At 29.9% G+C, this 17,226-nt stretch overlaps 1 protein-coding gene across 1 annotated transcript in view; it reads left to right on the plus strand.

Moving 5' to 3' along the window:
- Nucleotides 1–286: 286 nt before the first annotated feature.
- net (atonal bHLH transcription factor 8-like protein net) overlaps nt 287–17,226 on the plus strand; it is a 40,553-nt gene continuing 23,613 nt past the window's right edge. Inside the window, exon 1 of the mRNA XM_016062623.4 lies at nt 287–1,758. Within this exon, the coding sequence (XP_015918109.2) occupies nt 751–1,758 (1,008 nt within the window). The 5' untranslated portion in view covers nt 287–750. The remainder of the gene's footprint in view (nt 1,759–17,226) is intronic.

Here is a 17,226-nt window from a genome sequence, read left to right on the forward strand (position 1 = left end):
TTTGAAGAAATTTATGCAAATATATAAAAAAAAATATGTAAAACGCAATGTTATAATAATGTAATGCTTTGTGTAAAAAAATTATCGCATTTTATTAATATAAATTTGAAATTGACTTTTTTCTTTTTTTAAATCATTATTTTTTTTAATTTTTTGAAATTAGTTTTCAAAAAATCCATTTTAGGGGGGGGGGGCCTTTAATCATTGGGGGCCCCAGTCCATGTCCTTATGAATAATCCCGCCCTGTAAATTACAATAAATAACGTAGTTTAATCCGACTCCATTCGAATAAGTGAGATTCTGCGCTGACGACCTCTCCAATGATAAGAACAAATTGGCGATAGGCGGGAACCGATACTTGGCGAAAACCATCACACCACTTGTTGTGGTAACCCCCTCCACCATGATGGTGTAGAATTTTGCCGTGTGTGGATTCAAAACGGGATGATCTTTCTTCCTTCTCAACAACGAAGTTGACCTGCTGCTTGCTTCAGAACTCGTTTATAGAGATATACCGGTATTAAAAGATTCTTCGGATACAACGATTCTATGGATTTACTTTTTTCAAGTTAAGTTTTTTTTTCTAACGATGCTTATTAAAAAGAAAAACGCCGAGAAATTAAATGTACATTTTTTGTGGTGCTGCACATTTAGTTTCTGTAGGAGTAATGTGAAGTGATTTCTGAGTGAGGCACGATGATAAAATGATGCTTTGGGGATAATTTACAAATAAACTTAATCGTACACGCGATGGCTTGCTCGCCGGGGTGTTCGTCCGCTAGCCCATCGACGTCCATGGCTCACGAAACGGATGCTTTCAGCGACGATAGCGGCGTCGACGTCAAACCCCAAGAAAGACTGCTCAAGTTCTCTCGAGATTTGTTGGTGGAGTCCAGCAGCAGGCGCAACAAGAGGAAGTCCTCAGAGCCCAAAAAGAGAAAAGATGTCCTGCAGATGAAGAGGTTCCGGTGGGACACGGACGACGAGGACAACGATTTGGACAAGGAAGACGAGGACGTGGACGACGTCTTCGAGAGAGAGAGACCCAGCAGCGGGGACAGCGGTTGCCAGATGGCTCCATCCACCTCTCTGGATCTGACCACCAAGAAAGCGGGAGAAATCCTGAACCTGTCCACCAAGAAAACAACTGTGCCAAAAGAGAGCGAGAAGAGAAAGAAGCAGTGGAGGAAACCAAAGACTGTGAAAAATCCACCGGACATTAAAAAGGAGCCCTTCAGACAGTCTGTGATACGAAAGCACGATCTATCAGCCGTTTCCAGTCGCCAACAAGAAACAACGAACGAACATTCCCTCCCGGGATATTCCGGAGGGATGGTCGCAGAATCAACGAACCCCGAGTTTTCCAACCACGAATTCGCCCTCGAACTAGTCAATGGTCAAGAAGAAGAAGAAGAAGACGGCAGGACTCATGGTAGACCCGTGGGCAGACCCAGGAACTACAAGAGCATGAGCAGGCAGCGGAGGATCGAAGCCAATGCGCGGGAACGAACCCGGGTGCATACGATCAGTGCTGCTTTCGAGAATCTGAGGCGAGCTGTGCCGGCATACGCTCATAATCAGAAACTCTCTAAATTGGCCATCCTGAGGATAGCCAGTGCCTATATACTGGCACTGGCCTGTCTCAACGACCAGGATTATAGTCAGGATCAGTCTGGACCACCCTCGCTGTCCGACTGCGTTGAGCAGTGTACTAGGACCATTCAAGCCGAGGGCAGATCAAGACGTCGATCCACAAAAGTAAGTTCCATTTTGATATAAGTTAAGTGAGGAAGGTTTTCTTAAAGCAATAACTCAATGCAAAAATTGATACATTGAGTAATTGTTAATATTTTTTTTGATAGTAACAATTTGGATGTGCTGTATTTAGATATACTATTTTGCTTTATTAATAGTAAAATATTATTTTACAACTTAATAAAGAAGCAATTAAAACTAAAATTTTCTGAACTATACAGTCTCTTTAGGCCGTATTCCATTATTTTTCTTCTTTTTTTTCTTCTCAATTTTTAAATAAACACTTCTTGGATTATATATATATATATATATATATATATATATATATATATATATATATATATATATATATATATATATATATATATATATATATATATATATATATATATATATATATATATATATATATATATATGAGCCGTGTAGCTCAGTTGTCACTAGACTGTCGACGAAGTAATGGTGGCTGGTGCGCAATACCGATCACAATCACATCACCACCCTCACGCAGTTGATTGTGGAACCTGACTATTTCTATTTTAGCGTGATTAACAATAACAACCTTCTTTGCCGTCGACTGATTGTTCCGGCAATGTTTTACTTTTAATATACGTTGATTGAGTTAACTTATATGTTGTTGCAAATGAAAGTACTACTTGTAGCATTTTGATGCACATCGTGGCTATATGTTGGCAAAATAACATCTTTTTTTTTTTATGCAAAAAATAATTCAAGATTTATTCTAAGCTGAAGAATTAGTTCTGTATGATGTCTTTCCAAAATGTGCAAAAGCAAAACACGTTTTAAAAAAAGAAAAATTCCTTTTTTATATTAAGCGATTTTGACAATAAAATAAAAAATTATAACGAAATGGGAAAAAAAAAGTTTAAAATTAGTATGGTTCCTGATTAAAAAAAAGCTGAATCCAAAATACCTTATTTTTCAATCTCATAAAAACTAAAATGTTCCGTAATTATTGCTTCTTTTAAAAATCCAAAAGCACTCGAATTGCAAGATATAATTTAAGTCATGGTGAAAAATGTTTTTGTCGATGTTTTTTTTTTTTTTTTATATATATTATTTTAAGTTATATAATCGTTTTCCCCCCCTTTTTGATGTCGCTTTATATATCTTTACTCAAAAGATTTTTTTTTTTTTTTGCATGCATAGTTTTAACAATATACATCGCAATAAGATTATTTCCATCTTATTTTATTAAAATCAAATCCAAAGTTCAAAAAGGCAATCAAATCCTTTAGATTAATAAACTTCCTGTTTCATTTTACCATTCAGTACTAATTGGTATTAAAAGAAAATTTTAACGCAAAATTAATTATAAAGGTCCCGTATAGGGGGTCAAATTTTATTCCAGGCAAATCGATTAAAAATTTATTTGGGTTATGAAATGTTTCAATGGGGAAGGAATAGATACTTATTGTATTAACGTGTGTACAAAAATAAAAAATGATAGGCATAGTTAGGCGATTTTATTAAAATTTAACAAAATAAAAACAACAAGAAGAAAAAAAACCTGATTAAAGGGAAAAATCCAGTTTTTTCCCCCCCCCCCAAATTGCTTACAAGGAAATTGAACTTTGTTTATCAGTATAAAGTGAGTCATTTAGTTATTACATCGACATTTGAAATTTATTCAACCTCATTTAATAGCCATTAAAATTTTACCAATAAAAATGTTTTACCAATATCAACCCATTGGCAAAAGTGCCATAACGAAAACCCTTAAAATAGAATTTCATTGTGGTTGTACTAAAGCAAAAACCTTTGTATTTTCAATTTTCTGGTTTAATTGCAACTAATATCTGATTTTAGAAAACAACGCTGAAGAAGTTAACTAATTATTTAAATCATTCTTCATTTTTTAATTATTTTTTACTCGCACTAATACTCCAATAATTTGTTTTTAATTGAGTACCCAATCTCTTTTTATTGTGCATTAGTGTAGTGTAGGTACCCAAGTGGAGCTACAGTTCAAGGGGTACCTATTTGAGTATCACTTTCGCAATAAGAAAAAAATTGATTATTTAACTATCTTTATTTTTTAATGTTTTTAAAATGAATGCTTGTTGCTGAGTAGTAAGAATAATCGGCTTTCTACTTAGAGTATTATGAAATAATGGCTTATATTTAGCAACGCTGCATTAAATAAACTATATGCGAAGTAAAAAAAAAAGGACTGGATAAAAAGAATAAATTATTAAAGCCGAAAACTTTATTCTAAAATCATTAACACTTGTTTAATGTAATGTAACGCAGTTTATGTGGCGTGTGTAATAAAAATTCTGTAGAATGTATTCTATAGAATAAAAATTTTGTGCCAAATGTTAATCTATAAAAATTCTTAATTAATTTTCACTTAAAACTCGTGACGTTCGTTCTTTATAAGAGTATTATGTGTCGAGGAATATATTTAAAATGTTTTTTCTCATGTGAAAAGAAAGTGCGATGTTTCTTAAAATCAATGTTAAAGCAACTTCAAGCAATCATGAAACATAATTTTTCTTAGTAAAGGAATTTCTAAATCTTACCAATAAGATGTGTATAAAATTACGAATACTTAGAGTAAATACCTATGGAATCGGATCGTGAGATTTATGCAATAATGGCAATTATTTGCATAAATCTCACGTTTGAATAAAGGTGCCTTGAATAATCATCGTTTGAAATAATGGCAATTTCAAACGATATGGAATAATTTTTAAACAAATTGTTTTTAAAAGTACCGCAATGCTAATGAAGGTTAGTACAAATATTATGGATCGTATATGTCTTAAAAATAAGATGTATAAAATTATGTAAAATAAACGTGAATAGTACTAGCATATTTTCTAAAAGCAGCGATTCGGTTAAAGCAATTCCAAACGATATCGTAAAACGTAATTTTTTTTTTTAAAAAGCGTCGCAAAGTTAATAAAAGCAAGTGTAATCCTTATTACTCTTGTATATCTTAAAAAGAAGGAGTAAATTCCTATAGAAATCTCTGCGTTTGGTTTGGTTTTTTTTTTTTTTTCAAACGATAATTTCAAACGGGAAAATTTCAAACGATTTCGTTTAACATAATTTTTTTTTTTTTTTTTTTAAAAAGGAAGTGTCATAATGCTAATAAAGGCATGTCTTAAAAATTCGAAAAATTAAAAAAAAAAAGAATTTTTTATTTTTTGCATCTGCGCATCTTAAAAACATGAAAAATAGTAATTATAACTCTGCTACTCTGAAAATCGTTCCCTTAGTAATAATTTAGCAAACGTTGATAGCCTAAATGAGATTATTTCTTCGCAGTTCATTAATTAAACTAAAGTTTTCACCGTAGAACCGTGCACTATTTATTAAAGGTGTAACGCCATTTAATTGAAATTTGCCCCCTTCGCCTTACTTAATACTCTGTCACCTGTTATTAAGGAACGTGATTCGTTTCATGAAGTAGGTGCGTCCGCCATTGTTCCAAACAGGTGTAACATTACGAACGACAACAGTGCATGATTCGCCGGCGACACGCTCGTTGCGGCTTTCGAAGAAATGGCTCCACAAAAAATTAATTCATTCCAGAAATTAAACTAAACTAATTAATATGTATTGTGACTCCTAAACATGCATCCTATGTTTTAAACATATCTCCTAAATTTGCAACAAAGCATTTCCAAAAAAGGAATAAATATGTGTTTTATTATCATTGAACATACACTTGGAAACATTAAATCTTCATTAACATTCATTCTATTTATTCTATTAACTCTATTCATTAACAATAATTCTATTTCCATTTTGAACTTTAATTCTATTTCCTTAAGTAAGTAGCCATATATTTCCAAAAACTTATTATAAATTGATTCTATTATTCTTGACCAACAGCAAATTCATAAACTTGAATACATTACTACAGTCACTGATAAACATCATTCGCGGTTGCGAAAACATTTAAGTTTCTATCAATCACGTGATGCATTTTAAAATAAACTTAAACAATGTGTGAACATTCTTAATGTGCTTTTAGTTTAAGCCGTCATAATCTAAAACATTTCATCAAACACAATCGTATAAATTATGATAATAGCATTTTTTTTTTAAATTTATTTATTTATTTTTTTATAACTAAGAAAATTGTGGTAAGTTTGATTCTCCTGTGAATAACAATTATCTATGAAAATACACTCTTTCTAATGAATCATTGGCTCTTGTGATTCAATTGTGTCAATCAGTTTATAAATAAATATATTTCCTTTTTTTTCACAAGTCTTGAATGTGCTATTTTTTTTTTTTTTAATAATTTAAAAGTTTCTCCACTACTGCATTGTATACAGTGCCTCCTGGCCAAATTAATAGACGCACTATAAGATTCTATGTGAAATCTTAATTATCAGGTGATATTCTATACAGCATTAATGTTTTTACGTGACTGAAACTTTGGCCCAGGACTGTATGCAACATACACATATGTAAAAGAAAAAAGAAGAAAAATATTAATTCCCTCATCCAGATGTAAAATCCGAGAAAAAAATTTCGTAACTTATCAATTTTTTCAAACTCTTTTCAGTTCGATAGTAAATTATATAGTTTGAAACTAAAGTTTTGAACCGAGTTAAAGCAGTTAAAAGTACTTAATCTGTGACTTATTTATTTTCTTGTTAAACGGGGGGGGGGGGGAAAGAAAGAAAAAAAAAACTCTCGCTGGTTTCTGTCTAATTTCTCTGTTTTTTCCCCACAGAGCCCCATTTTATCCCCATGAAAAAGTGTCATATTATAATCCAGAAGCGCGTTTAGCAGTTTTTTTTCCTCATTTTTTTTATTTTTATTTTTATTCTTTTCTGAAAGAAGAACCTGTTGCCTTGAGGTCTTTTTTTTTTCTTCCCCTGCGGAAAGTATGACATTAATTTATTCTTTATGGCATTTCAAACACGCTGCAAGCATGAGTTGAAAGCTTGTTATTACAATTTCCTCTGCCCCCCCCCCTCCTCCGCCACCACCAGTTTCTCAGTTTTTAGGCTTCATAAATACGAAAGATTCCTTAAATATTGCGATTTTTTGGATTAATTTGTAATAATTATCTAAGGATGAGGTTAAATAAGAACTAAATAACGATGACTCAAAAAAAAAAAAAAAAAAGGGAAATAATTTACTTTGCTCATATTTAAAATAAATTTATAATTCGCGTAAAAATAAGGAATTCTAAACGTGATCGACTGTTTTAAAACAACAGCTTTTGATCGTTTGAAAATAACGGAGAGTGTTCAGAATCTTTATTGTCAATGAAAATACAAGAACAAAAACCTTTTATATGCCTTCCAATAAGCAAAGCTTTATATTAAAATACCTTCTTGTTGTAGAGAATTATCTGGTTTTTATGGTGGGCAAATATCTAAATAACTTCAATAATCATTAAACTTTTTTTGAAGAAAAAAAATTTAAAAGAAAAAAAAAACTCTCGTATGTGCTGAGACTTTTTTTATCTATTTTTTTAAAAATTTTATAGGCTCTGATTTTAAATATTAAAAAAATCAAACCACTTTTAACCAAATCTTTTTTTTTGTTTTCCATTTCGATCCTAGCAGGCTAAAAATAGGCTGCGGTTACAATAGTGATATATTATCTTGCTCACATCCATTTTCGGGCCCATCCTTGGTAACTAACAAATCAGGCGCACTTCAGTAATGCAGTAAGAACGCACTTTAAAACAAAACTCCTCTAGTTACGCTCAATTTGCGCTTTTATTTTCATGTTTTGCAATCTGGCAATCTTGTTACGAAAACGTTTTAAATCATTCTTGAAAAATTTCCCGTTCATCTAAGTTCATTTGAAATGGGTATATTATAGCCTACGTCACAGATCGTGCTATTCCTTCTAAATTTAACTAGTAAACAGCATTTTCTGCGAACCTGATTTCTAGCAACAAGTAAAAGCATCAAACGAAGTGTCTTGTTATAAGTCGCTACTCTCCAGGTTGGAATTGTATTAGTCTAGTTCCTTCGGAAATAATTTATACTGTTGTTTTACCGAAGTTTATGAATTTAGTAAGCATATTTAAGACTCAGTTTATTAATTAAACTAAAAGGTAAATGTTATTCCTAGTAAGTGGAAGTAGTTGTGCTTTTTTCATATTATACCCAATTCGCTTTATAGATTCTGTTTTATTCTGTTTTTTTTCTTTATATTACATCCTTCTTTTTTTTTTTTTAAATCAGTTGTTTGTTATTTTTCTTATTATTATTACCCCCCCCCCTTTTTCATATGTCTATAATTTTCCTTTGTTTTATCTTCCTTTTGAACCTATATATAGATAGAATATATACACACACACACTTTTTTTAATTTAAACTTTACTCGTAATAAGAAAAGCATTATAATTTTGATTGCATCATTTCCAATATTTGGCGGTATATTTTAAGAATTTGGCGCGGCACAGTGGTTGAGAATCACTGCTCTATATAGATTGAGTAAAAATCTAAAATTTGTGGCGGTGGGCATAAGTTTAATGATAGGTTCGTGAATCCGATCGAAGAAATTCATACCATTTCTTAGCTGTTTCAAATCATGAGAGGGTGTTTCAATAATAACGGGACAAGTGTTTGGTTTCTTGCTTATGAGTAATAAATGGAGGGGGGAGAGGAGAGGGTAAAATGAAGGCGCGGCGCTCAAATGTCAAAGCGGCGCCAAATTCCCGCTGGGATCTTGTTCTTGTGCTCGCCTCTTCTCTGTCGACCTGCTCCTGACTGTTATTGTGAAGAACGACTCTCACAAATATGTTCTTTAATAAATTCTATTTGATGTTCAACCGCAAGGAATTAAATGAAAAATTAAATGACTCCAAAATAGTTTTTTCTCATGCGTTTTTTTTTTTGTTTGTTTGTTTCGTTTAAACTATGGAAGGGTTATCAAAGTTTTGAGTTTTAAAGAATCAAAATTTCAATCTTAATAAAAAAAAAAAAAAAAAAGATAACTGGACTTAAAATTTAATTTGAATTTTCTATTACTTATTGGGTACACCAGTGCTTCCCAAAGTGTGGTACGCGTACCCCCAGGGGTACGGGAACAGTTTAGCGAGGGTACGCGTTCTTATGCGAAAAACCTTGGAACAAACGAAAATTTCGAAAAATTTTATTTAAAAACAAAGCTAGTCATGAAAATTTAAGATGACGTATTTTTCTATTGGTTATTTTTTTGCAGAGTTAACAATTAATAATGTGTGGTGTCAACAGCCAGTTGTGATTTTTAACTTTTGTGCAATTTTTTTATACTAAAAAATGCATTCGTTTTTTTTTATTAGTGGTACACAGCGTAAATCTAACTCAAGCTGGTGAAAATAAAATTGCCATTTTTGAGAGAAAAGTTTTGAGGGCCATCCTTGGTGGGATAAAAATAAATAATTCCTGGAGAAGACGATATAATACTGAACTGTATAAAATCTACAGAGAGCCAGATGTTGTGAAATTCATAAAAATAAATTGAATGAACTGGGCAGCTCTCATTTTCAGAAGGAATGATGACTCAAATTTAAAGAAAATCCTATTACACAAACCCCTAACAAACAGGAAAAGAGGTAGACCCAGGCTGAGATGGCTGGATTTAGTTGAGACTGATTTCCTTACTCTAAAGGAGAAAAACTGGCGAACAAGTGTCAAAAGTAGAGAGAAGTGGATTCGAATTCAAAGGAAGGCACTGGCCCACCCTGGGCTGTCTAGCCAGATATGATGATGATGGTACACAGCGTTACAAAAATTTAGAAAGGGTACGCAAAAGTCATGAGTTTGGGAAATGCTGGGGTACACGGTGCGTAGCATTTTTAATAAGTGCTCAAAGGTACTTATTTTAAGTATAATCCTAAAAAGATATACTTAGTGTGTTCTATTCTATTTTGTTTCAAAAACAAATTATTAATTTTTTTTTTTTTTGAGTGCTCCTCACACTGTTGTATTGATATATTTTGTCTTGGCTATATTGATACAATATTAGAAAGCACTCCTTTTTGCGGATATAATCGTGTGAGCTGATGAGATTTTTTTTTCTTCACCAGATTTTAATTAAATATATATATATTTTTAATAATTTTCTTCGTCTCTTTTTTCATTGTTCTGTAATTTTTTTTCCATGTTTTCCCTACTGTTGAAATTTGACATTTTTATATTACAGACATGAAGGGGGAAAATTACTCCTTCACTTACATTAAAATAAAATGTATAAATAAAGTTTTCAGTTTTTTTTTTAAATTTTATTATGTTAGCATATTTAAAGAACAAAAGATGATATATTTGATATTAAAAAACATGGAATGCTCTAAGAGGTATATTTGAATGGTTTTGTTAATTTCAATTAAATATTTTTTAAAAAAATGTTAAATCTATTATTTTGGTTTTTGAAAAAGACCTATATAGCTATATTATAGTTTCATTCCAACCCCGTCAATGAAATATTAACAGAACAAATAACCTTTCGTTATTCATTTCTGACGATAGCTAAAAGAAAATTCGAGAATTCCAACCATCTACTACTTCCTGTTTTATTTACTCCCTCCATTGATGGGGGAAGTTTTTAGCACCCTCCCCCCTCAAAAAGTCTGCACCTTGTTTACCAACCTTTCTAACTTAAGTTTATCAGCTCCTCCTTTTCCTTTTAAAAATTTACCGTTTTTCTCTTTACCGGATGCAGAGAAAACGGAAGGATTAAGAATCAGTTTGGAGAACAGGTGTGAAAAATTCCGACAGTCACCAAATATTTAGAACAATTTACAGTCCACATTATTAGACCCACTCTAAGATTCGATGTAAATTCCTAATTATCTGTTGATACTATACAGTTTCATTGTTTTCACACGGATGAAACCGGTTTGAATTTGTTTATGTTCGTGTTTCCATTGGTTAACATTGTAATACAATACGTTAAAAATAAATTCAAATAGGAAGTAGTATATGAAAAATCTCCTGAATAAAAATCCCATTACATGTATGTTTAACTATAAAAGTATTGCCTATAAACTCGTGCAAAACATGTCATTATTAAAACACTACAGCGCGTCTGATCATTTGATCTCATTATTGTAATATACTAATATAATAATACCTGATATAATAAATATTCTATATTTATATAACATATCGTCTAGTGTATTTTATCGTCAAATTTATGTGATATATCGTCTCATTTAACCAGTGGACACACTAACGTAAACGAGTGCAAACCGGTTTCAGTCAGATGAAAACAATTTTATTACTTGTGCGCATTTTACTTCAATCAAAAATCTGAAGTTATTCGTATATAGTAAGGTCGTGCCATTACCGTTAATATCGGTCATTAAATTTATATGTTATTGAAACAGTCGTAAAATATTTTAAATTCTTCAGATCAAAACTTAAAAATTCTGTTATTTTTACCACGTTTATATTAACTTGCCCTTCGTGTATGTCTGTCCGGGTGGAATTTTGTAATCGACTTTAAACTAACTTCCCGACTAGATACAGACTTTGGCACATAGTTCAGAATTGGATGACAATGCATGAAGATGAAGAGAGAAAAAAAAGACATAACAAAGTAAAATAAAATTAAAGAAAAATTTTATATTTTCGCGATTGTCTTTTGTTGTCGATTCGATTATTTCAAATGAGTGTCACATATCAGTTGAAAAGTTTTGTGTACAGTGAGTGAAAAAATTGAGATTTTGGTAAAGAGTACAAAGAAAAGAAAAAAATCTAAATAAAGAATAATATTTTTAAAAACCACGTTTTTGTAGTGGAGAATAATAATTAAAAAATAAAAATTTGAGAAACGAAAAACGTGGAGACCATGAAATACATAACAGTACATATACACATTTTCTTACTCATACACATGCACAGCCACATACATATATACATCCACATACACGTGCATATACACAAACATATTCCACATACACAACCATATTCAGATACAATTACAGATTTACATACACATTTTCATGAGCACACATACACACACTAATATAACATTACTGTTATGTATTTCACGCACTCCACGTTTTTCGTTTTTCAAATTTTTATTTTTTAATTATTATTCTCCACTACAAAAACGTGGTTTTTAAAAATATTATTTTTCATTTGGATTTTTAATTATTATTATTATTACAGAAAATTTTTTTTCACGTGCTTTTTTCTTCAGTGTTTTGTTTTCCGTGAATCGTTCCCCCCCCCCCTCCCCACTAGATACGACGCTTTGCCACATGAATATTAATCAATCATAAAAAACTAAATTATATTTCAATTATTAAAATATTGTTTCAAAACAAATAGGGAAATTTTAATGTTTATTTGGCGAAAAAAAATATTAGTTAATTAGAATTATGTTTCTTTTTTTTTTTTTTTCCTATAATGAAGTTTGACAAATCAATATTAAAAAAGCATCATCTGGTTCTTGGATCATATTAATTATGAGATTAATTAAAATAATTATTAAAATTATTAAAGAATTATTAAAATTAATTAATAATTAAAGATTAATTAAAAGAATCATATTAATTAAAAGAATTTTGTAAGGACTCATTTGAGAATTGATATTAAATAATGAAATTCCATAAGTATTCTACAATTTTTTTTTAATAGAGAAAAATTAATTACAATGCATATAAGTTTTAGTTTTTCCAAAATTTTCCACTGAGAAAAATTTAATCGTATTTAATAATAGGGAAAATTTTTATTTGACTTTCATTTTAATCAAAATTTCATTTCATTTTCGCCTAAAGAAATAAATGTGAGTTGAAAATTTTTTTATGTTAACATGTTATAGTACTCTTACCTCTGAAACCCCTAGAGAAAAGAAAAAAAAAAAAATTTTTTTCCAACATTTTCTTACCTCAAACTTTTATTTCAATCTTGAGATATTTCTCAAACTAAAATATTTTCACATTTTTTGTGACATTTTTTCTTCTTCAGTTTTTACATTTTAAAAATGTTGTGATTTCAAAGTCTTCCGTAAAGCGTTTCTTATACCCAGTGCCGGATCAAGTGTATGCGGGGCCCTAGACCATTCAAATTTTGGGGGCCCTAAGATTAAAATTTTTTTTCTCGTAGATTTTTTATTTTTTCAAATATGAAAGTATTTATATATCTTTTCATTTAAGGTAGCATATTTAGAATAAAAATAAATAATAATAAATTAAATTTTACTTTATTTTGTGGAATTAGAACTAAAAAATAATCATAACATTTTGAAAAAATTCGAAATTTATTAACACTTTACAAAATCAACGCTACTATAAAACTGGTATTTGGGAATACTTATAAATAACAACTAAAATTAGTAATAAATAAATATAATTAACATTATTTAAAAAAATTATCTTATTTTATTAATATACACCCGAAATAGATTTTTTAATTATTTTTTTTTTTGAAAAATCGTTGTTTTTCTTAATTTTTTAAAATTTATTTTCAAAAAATCCATTATAAGGGGACCCTTAATCATTGGGGGGCCCCCAGGCCATTCTGCCTAGTCTGGTCTAATGGGTAATCCGGCACTGTTTCCCCCCCCCCTGTCATCAAAACCAAGCAAATGACACGCCCCCTCACCTCCCTATGTTAGTTGCCTACGTCATATATGAATTTCCCCTAACGGGAATTTTCGACTATTTTTCCCTTTAAAAGACGAGAGCGACCTCTAGGAGGTCGTCACTAAGCAAGAAAACGCGGGTGGCCTTTTTACAACGAAAAATAAATAAATAAATAAAATGGAGACACCTGTGAACGTTCTCACGAAGAAAGGGGGCCATCTGGTTGGTCTTCTTACGCCCGATCTCGGAATGCGTCAAGACATCAATCTCAACTCTTTTTAATGTCTCTCATGACTAACGAACCAGATGCGCACACTTCATAACACAAAATCCGCTCTTTCATCTTTAGAACGTTTTTTTTTTTCTTTCTGTAAGAGAAGGATCGTCTGTTTTTGAAAGTATGTGAAACAATGGCGGATGTAAAAGAAAATATTTCTATGAATTTAACAGCCGATGGAACAATTTAATGTAATTCAATATTAATCAAATGAAATTAGATAATTTTTTTTAAATCGAACGAAGTTAACACTAAACATACCAACACTTAATATAAACCGTCTGTTTTTGAAAGTATGTGAAACAATGGTGGATGAGAAAAAATACATATTTCTATGAATTTAACAACCGATGGAACAATTTAATGTAATTCAATATTAATCAAATGAAATTAGATATATTTTTTTTTTTAAATCGAACGAAGTTAACACTAAACATACCAACACTTAAAACCGCCTGTTTTTGAAAGTATGTGAAACAATGGTGGATGAGAAAAAATACATGTTTCTATGAATTTAACAACCGATGGAACAATTTAATGTAATTCAATATTAATCAAATGAAATTAGATATTTTTTTTTTAAATCGAACGAAGTTAACACTAAACATACCAACACTTAATATAAACCGTCTGTTTTTGAAAGTATGTGAAACAATTGGTGGATGAGAAAAAATACATGTTTCTATGAATTTAACAACCGATGGAACAATTTAATGTAATTCAATATTAATCAAATGAAATTAGATATTTTTTTTTTAAATCGAACGAAGTTAACACTAAACATACCAACACTTAATATAAACCGTCTGTTTTTGAAAGTATGTGAAACAATTGGTGGATGAGAAAAAATATATATTTCTATGAATTTAACAACCCATGGAACAATTTAATGTAATTCAATATTAATCAAATGAAATTAGATATATTTTTTTTTTTAAATCGAACGAAGTTAACACTAAACATACCAACACTTAAAACCGCCTGTTTTTGAAAGTATGTGAAACAATGGTGGATGAGAAAAAATACATGTTTCTATGAATTTAACAACCGATGGAACAATTTAATGTAATTCAATATTAATCAAATGAAATTAGATATTTTTTTTTTAAATCGAACGAAGTTAACACTAAACATACCAACACTTAATATAAACCGTCTGTTTTTGAAAGTATGTGAAACAATTGGTGGATGAGAAAAAATACATGTTTCTATGAATTTAACAACCGATGGAACAATTTAATGTAATTCAATATTAATCAAATGAAATTAGATATTTTTTTTTTAAATCGAACGAAGTTAACACTAAACATACCAACACTTAATATAAACCGTCTGTTTTTGAAAGTATGTGAAACAATTGGTGGATGAGAAAAAATACATGTTTCTATGAATTTAACAACCGATGGAACAATTTAATGTAATTCAATATTAATCAAATGAAATTAGATATTTTTTTTTTAAATCGAACGAAGTTAACACTAAACATACCAACACTTAATATAAACCGTCTGTTTTTGAAAGTGTGTGAAACAATTGGTGGATGAGAAAAAATATATATTTCTATGAATTTAACAACCCATGGAACAATTTAATGTAATTCTATATTAATCAAACGAAATTAGACAGTTTTTTTTTTAAATCGAACGAAATTAACACTAAACATACCAACACTTAATCTATACCTATTTCTGCCATAGCCGGTCAAATAACCGAACTTTATGCTTCTTGATTGAATGTATGAAATATGGATGTTAGGAAAGAAGTAAACTAAAAAAAACTTTAAATCATAATTAAACAAAATTGCATTTTGCCAATTTTTAAGTATTACAAACACAAAGAATAAGAATTTTTAATTCATTACTCAACGCATTTTTTACATATACAGAGAGTTTCCATTGTACATTTTCCGCAAGCATATTTCTTCTAATTATCATTATTTCTATAATTCTTATAACTATTCTAACAATTATAAGAATTAGAATTATTCTCATAATTAATATTATTTCTTCCAAGAACTTGTACTGTCTTGATTGTTTCGACATTTTTCTGGGTAAAAACTAACAGTTAGTTAGAAATGAAGTAAAACTACCAACATAAAATATAAGCTACTTGCCAAAACGTTTAGTTATATTGTCACTTTTTCTGACACAAAAATGAGTACTAATCTAAAATGTTAGGTACTTGAAATTTGAATTAGCAGTTATTCTGATTGAACTCACGACGCAACAGTCTCTGCAGAAATGTGCAACTCATCGACTGCAATACGTAGAACACACATTGCATCGTCATTTCCGTTTCGAAAACCTTATAAAGCAATAAATTGTTCTCCCGGTCAAATGACCGGTTGTGGTAGAAATACTAAAAACGAAACAAACCATATACAAATAATAATAGATTATTAACTGTATATAATTGTTGGAAAAAGTCATGAAGTCAAATGTGCAAAAACGATAAGATGATAAGCGCAGTTTCGATGCAAAAGTTCTTAAACGGTCATTTGACCAGTTATGGTATGCTAAATGTAAATATTGTACAAAGGATTGGTTTAAATAAAAAACTCTTTCCCCATATCATACTAATAATGCGTGCTATTAATTTTATAATTCTGCAGTTCTAAAATTCAATCATTACAATTATTGTATTGTGATATAATATTATTTTGTTGCAAATAAGACTTCTTTTCAGCTAGTTATTTTTTTCTAATTGTAATGAATTGAAATACTTTATCATTTTTGTTAATATTTTTAACTTATCAAAAGATAAGGACTCTGAGAGATTATTGCTAATTGATTTTATTGATAGATAAATTATACTGATACCATTTAATTGCGTTGAAAATTAATGAAGTATTAAAAGTTCTTTTCATTCAACTTCAAATTAAACTTTCTAAAATCCCTGTCCAAATTATTAGGCGCACTGTAAGATTCTATATAAAATCTTAACTATCAGGTGATACTATACAGCTTTATTGTTTTTATGCAACTGAAACCGGTTTGTACTTCTTTACGTTCGTGTATCGATGAAAAAAATTCGATTAGTTGTTTACTTGCCTATTATACACTGTGTTAAATAGTTTGAGATAATAATTTTGAATGTGAAATTAAATTATATGTACTACAAAAACAAGTTTATTACGGGATTAATTATTTCTTTCGGCTATTTTTTATTAGTTAGTAACAGTTATTTATTTTTTTGCTAGTTATTAATTGTTAGTTTGCTTTCTATAATTATTAACTGTTATTTTTTTTGTGATTTCTTGTTAACTAGTTTTTTTTGTTGCTAATTATTGATTGTTAGCTTATTTTGTTGTTGTTAGTTTTCCTTTGCTAATCTGTTTTTCATATATATTTGTTTTTTTAGTCATATTTTATTAATTTGTTTATTAATTGCATAGCTTACTTTAATGGTTAGCTTTTTATTTCCGTTTGAAAGTTAATATTTTGCTTGCTTTCCTTCGTTAATTTGTAATTTTAATAGTCATTAAATTTCCTACTTATTTCAACATTTTTTAAAATTGTGTGTCAAGGACAATTTGAACACTTCCATTTTATTTTAAGTTATTTTAAGATTGTCATAGACAGGATAATCACAGACGAAGATGTTCACGCGGTTAAAGCGTGGAAAAATTATAAGAAGTATATATATATGTAATATTATATATATATAT

The sequence above is a fragment of the Parasteatoda tepidariorum genome, chromosome 9, assembly GCF_982258835.1.
Source record: "Parasteatoda tepidariorum strain Cologne lab strain chromosome 9, Ptep-v5.0, whole genome shotgun sequence".
NCBI classification, from domain to species: domain Eukaryota; kingdom Metazoa; phylum Arthropoda; class Arachnida; order Araneae; family Theridiidae; genus Parasteatoda; species Parasteatoda tepidariorum.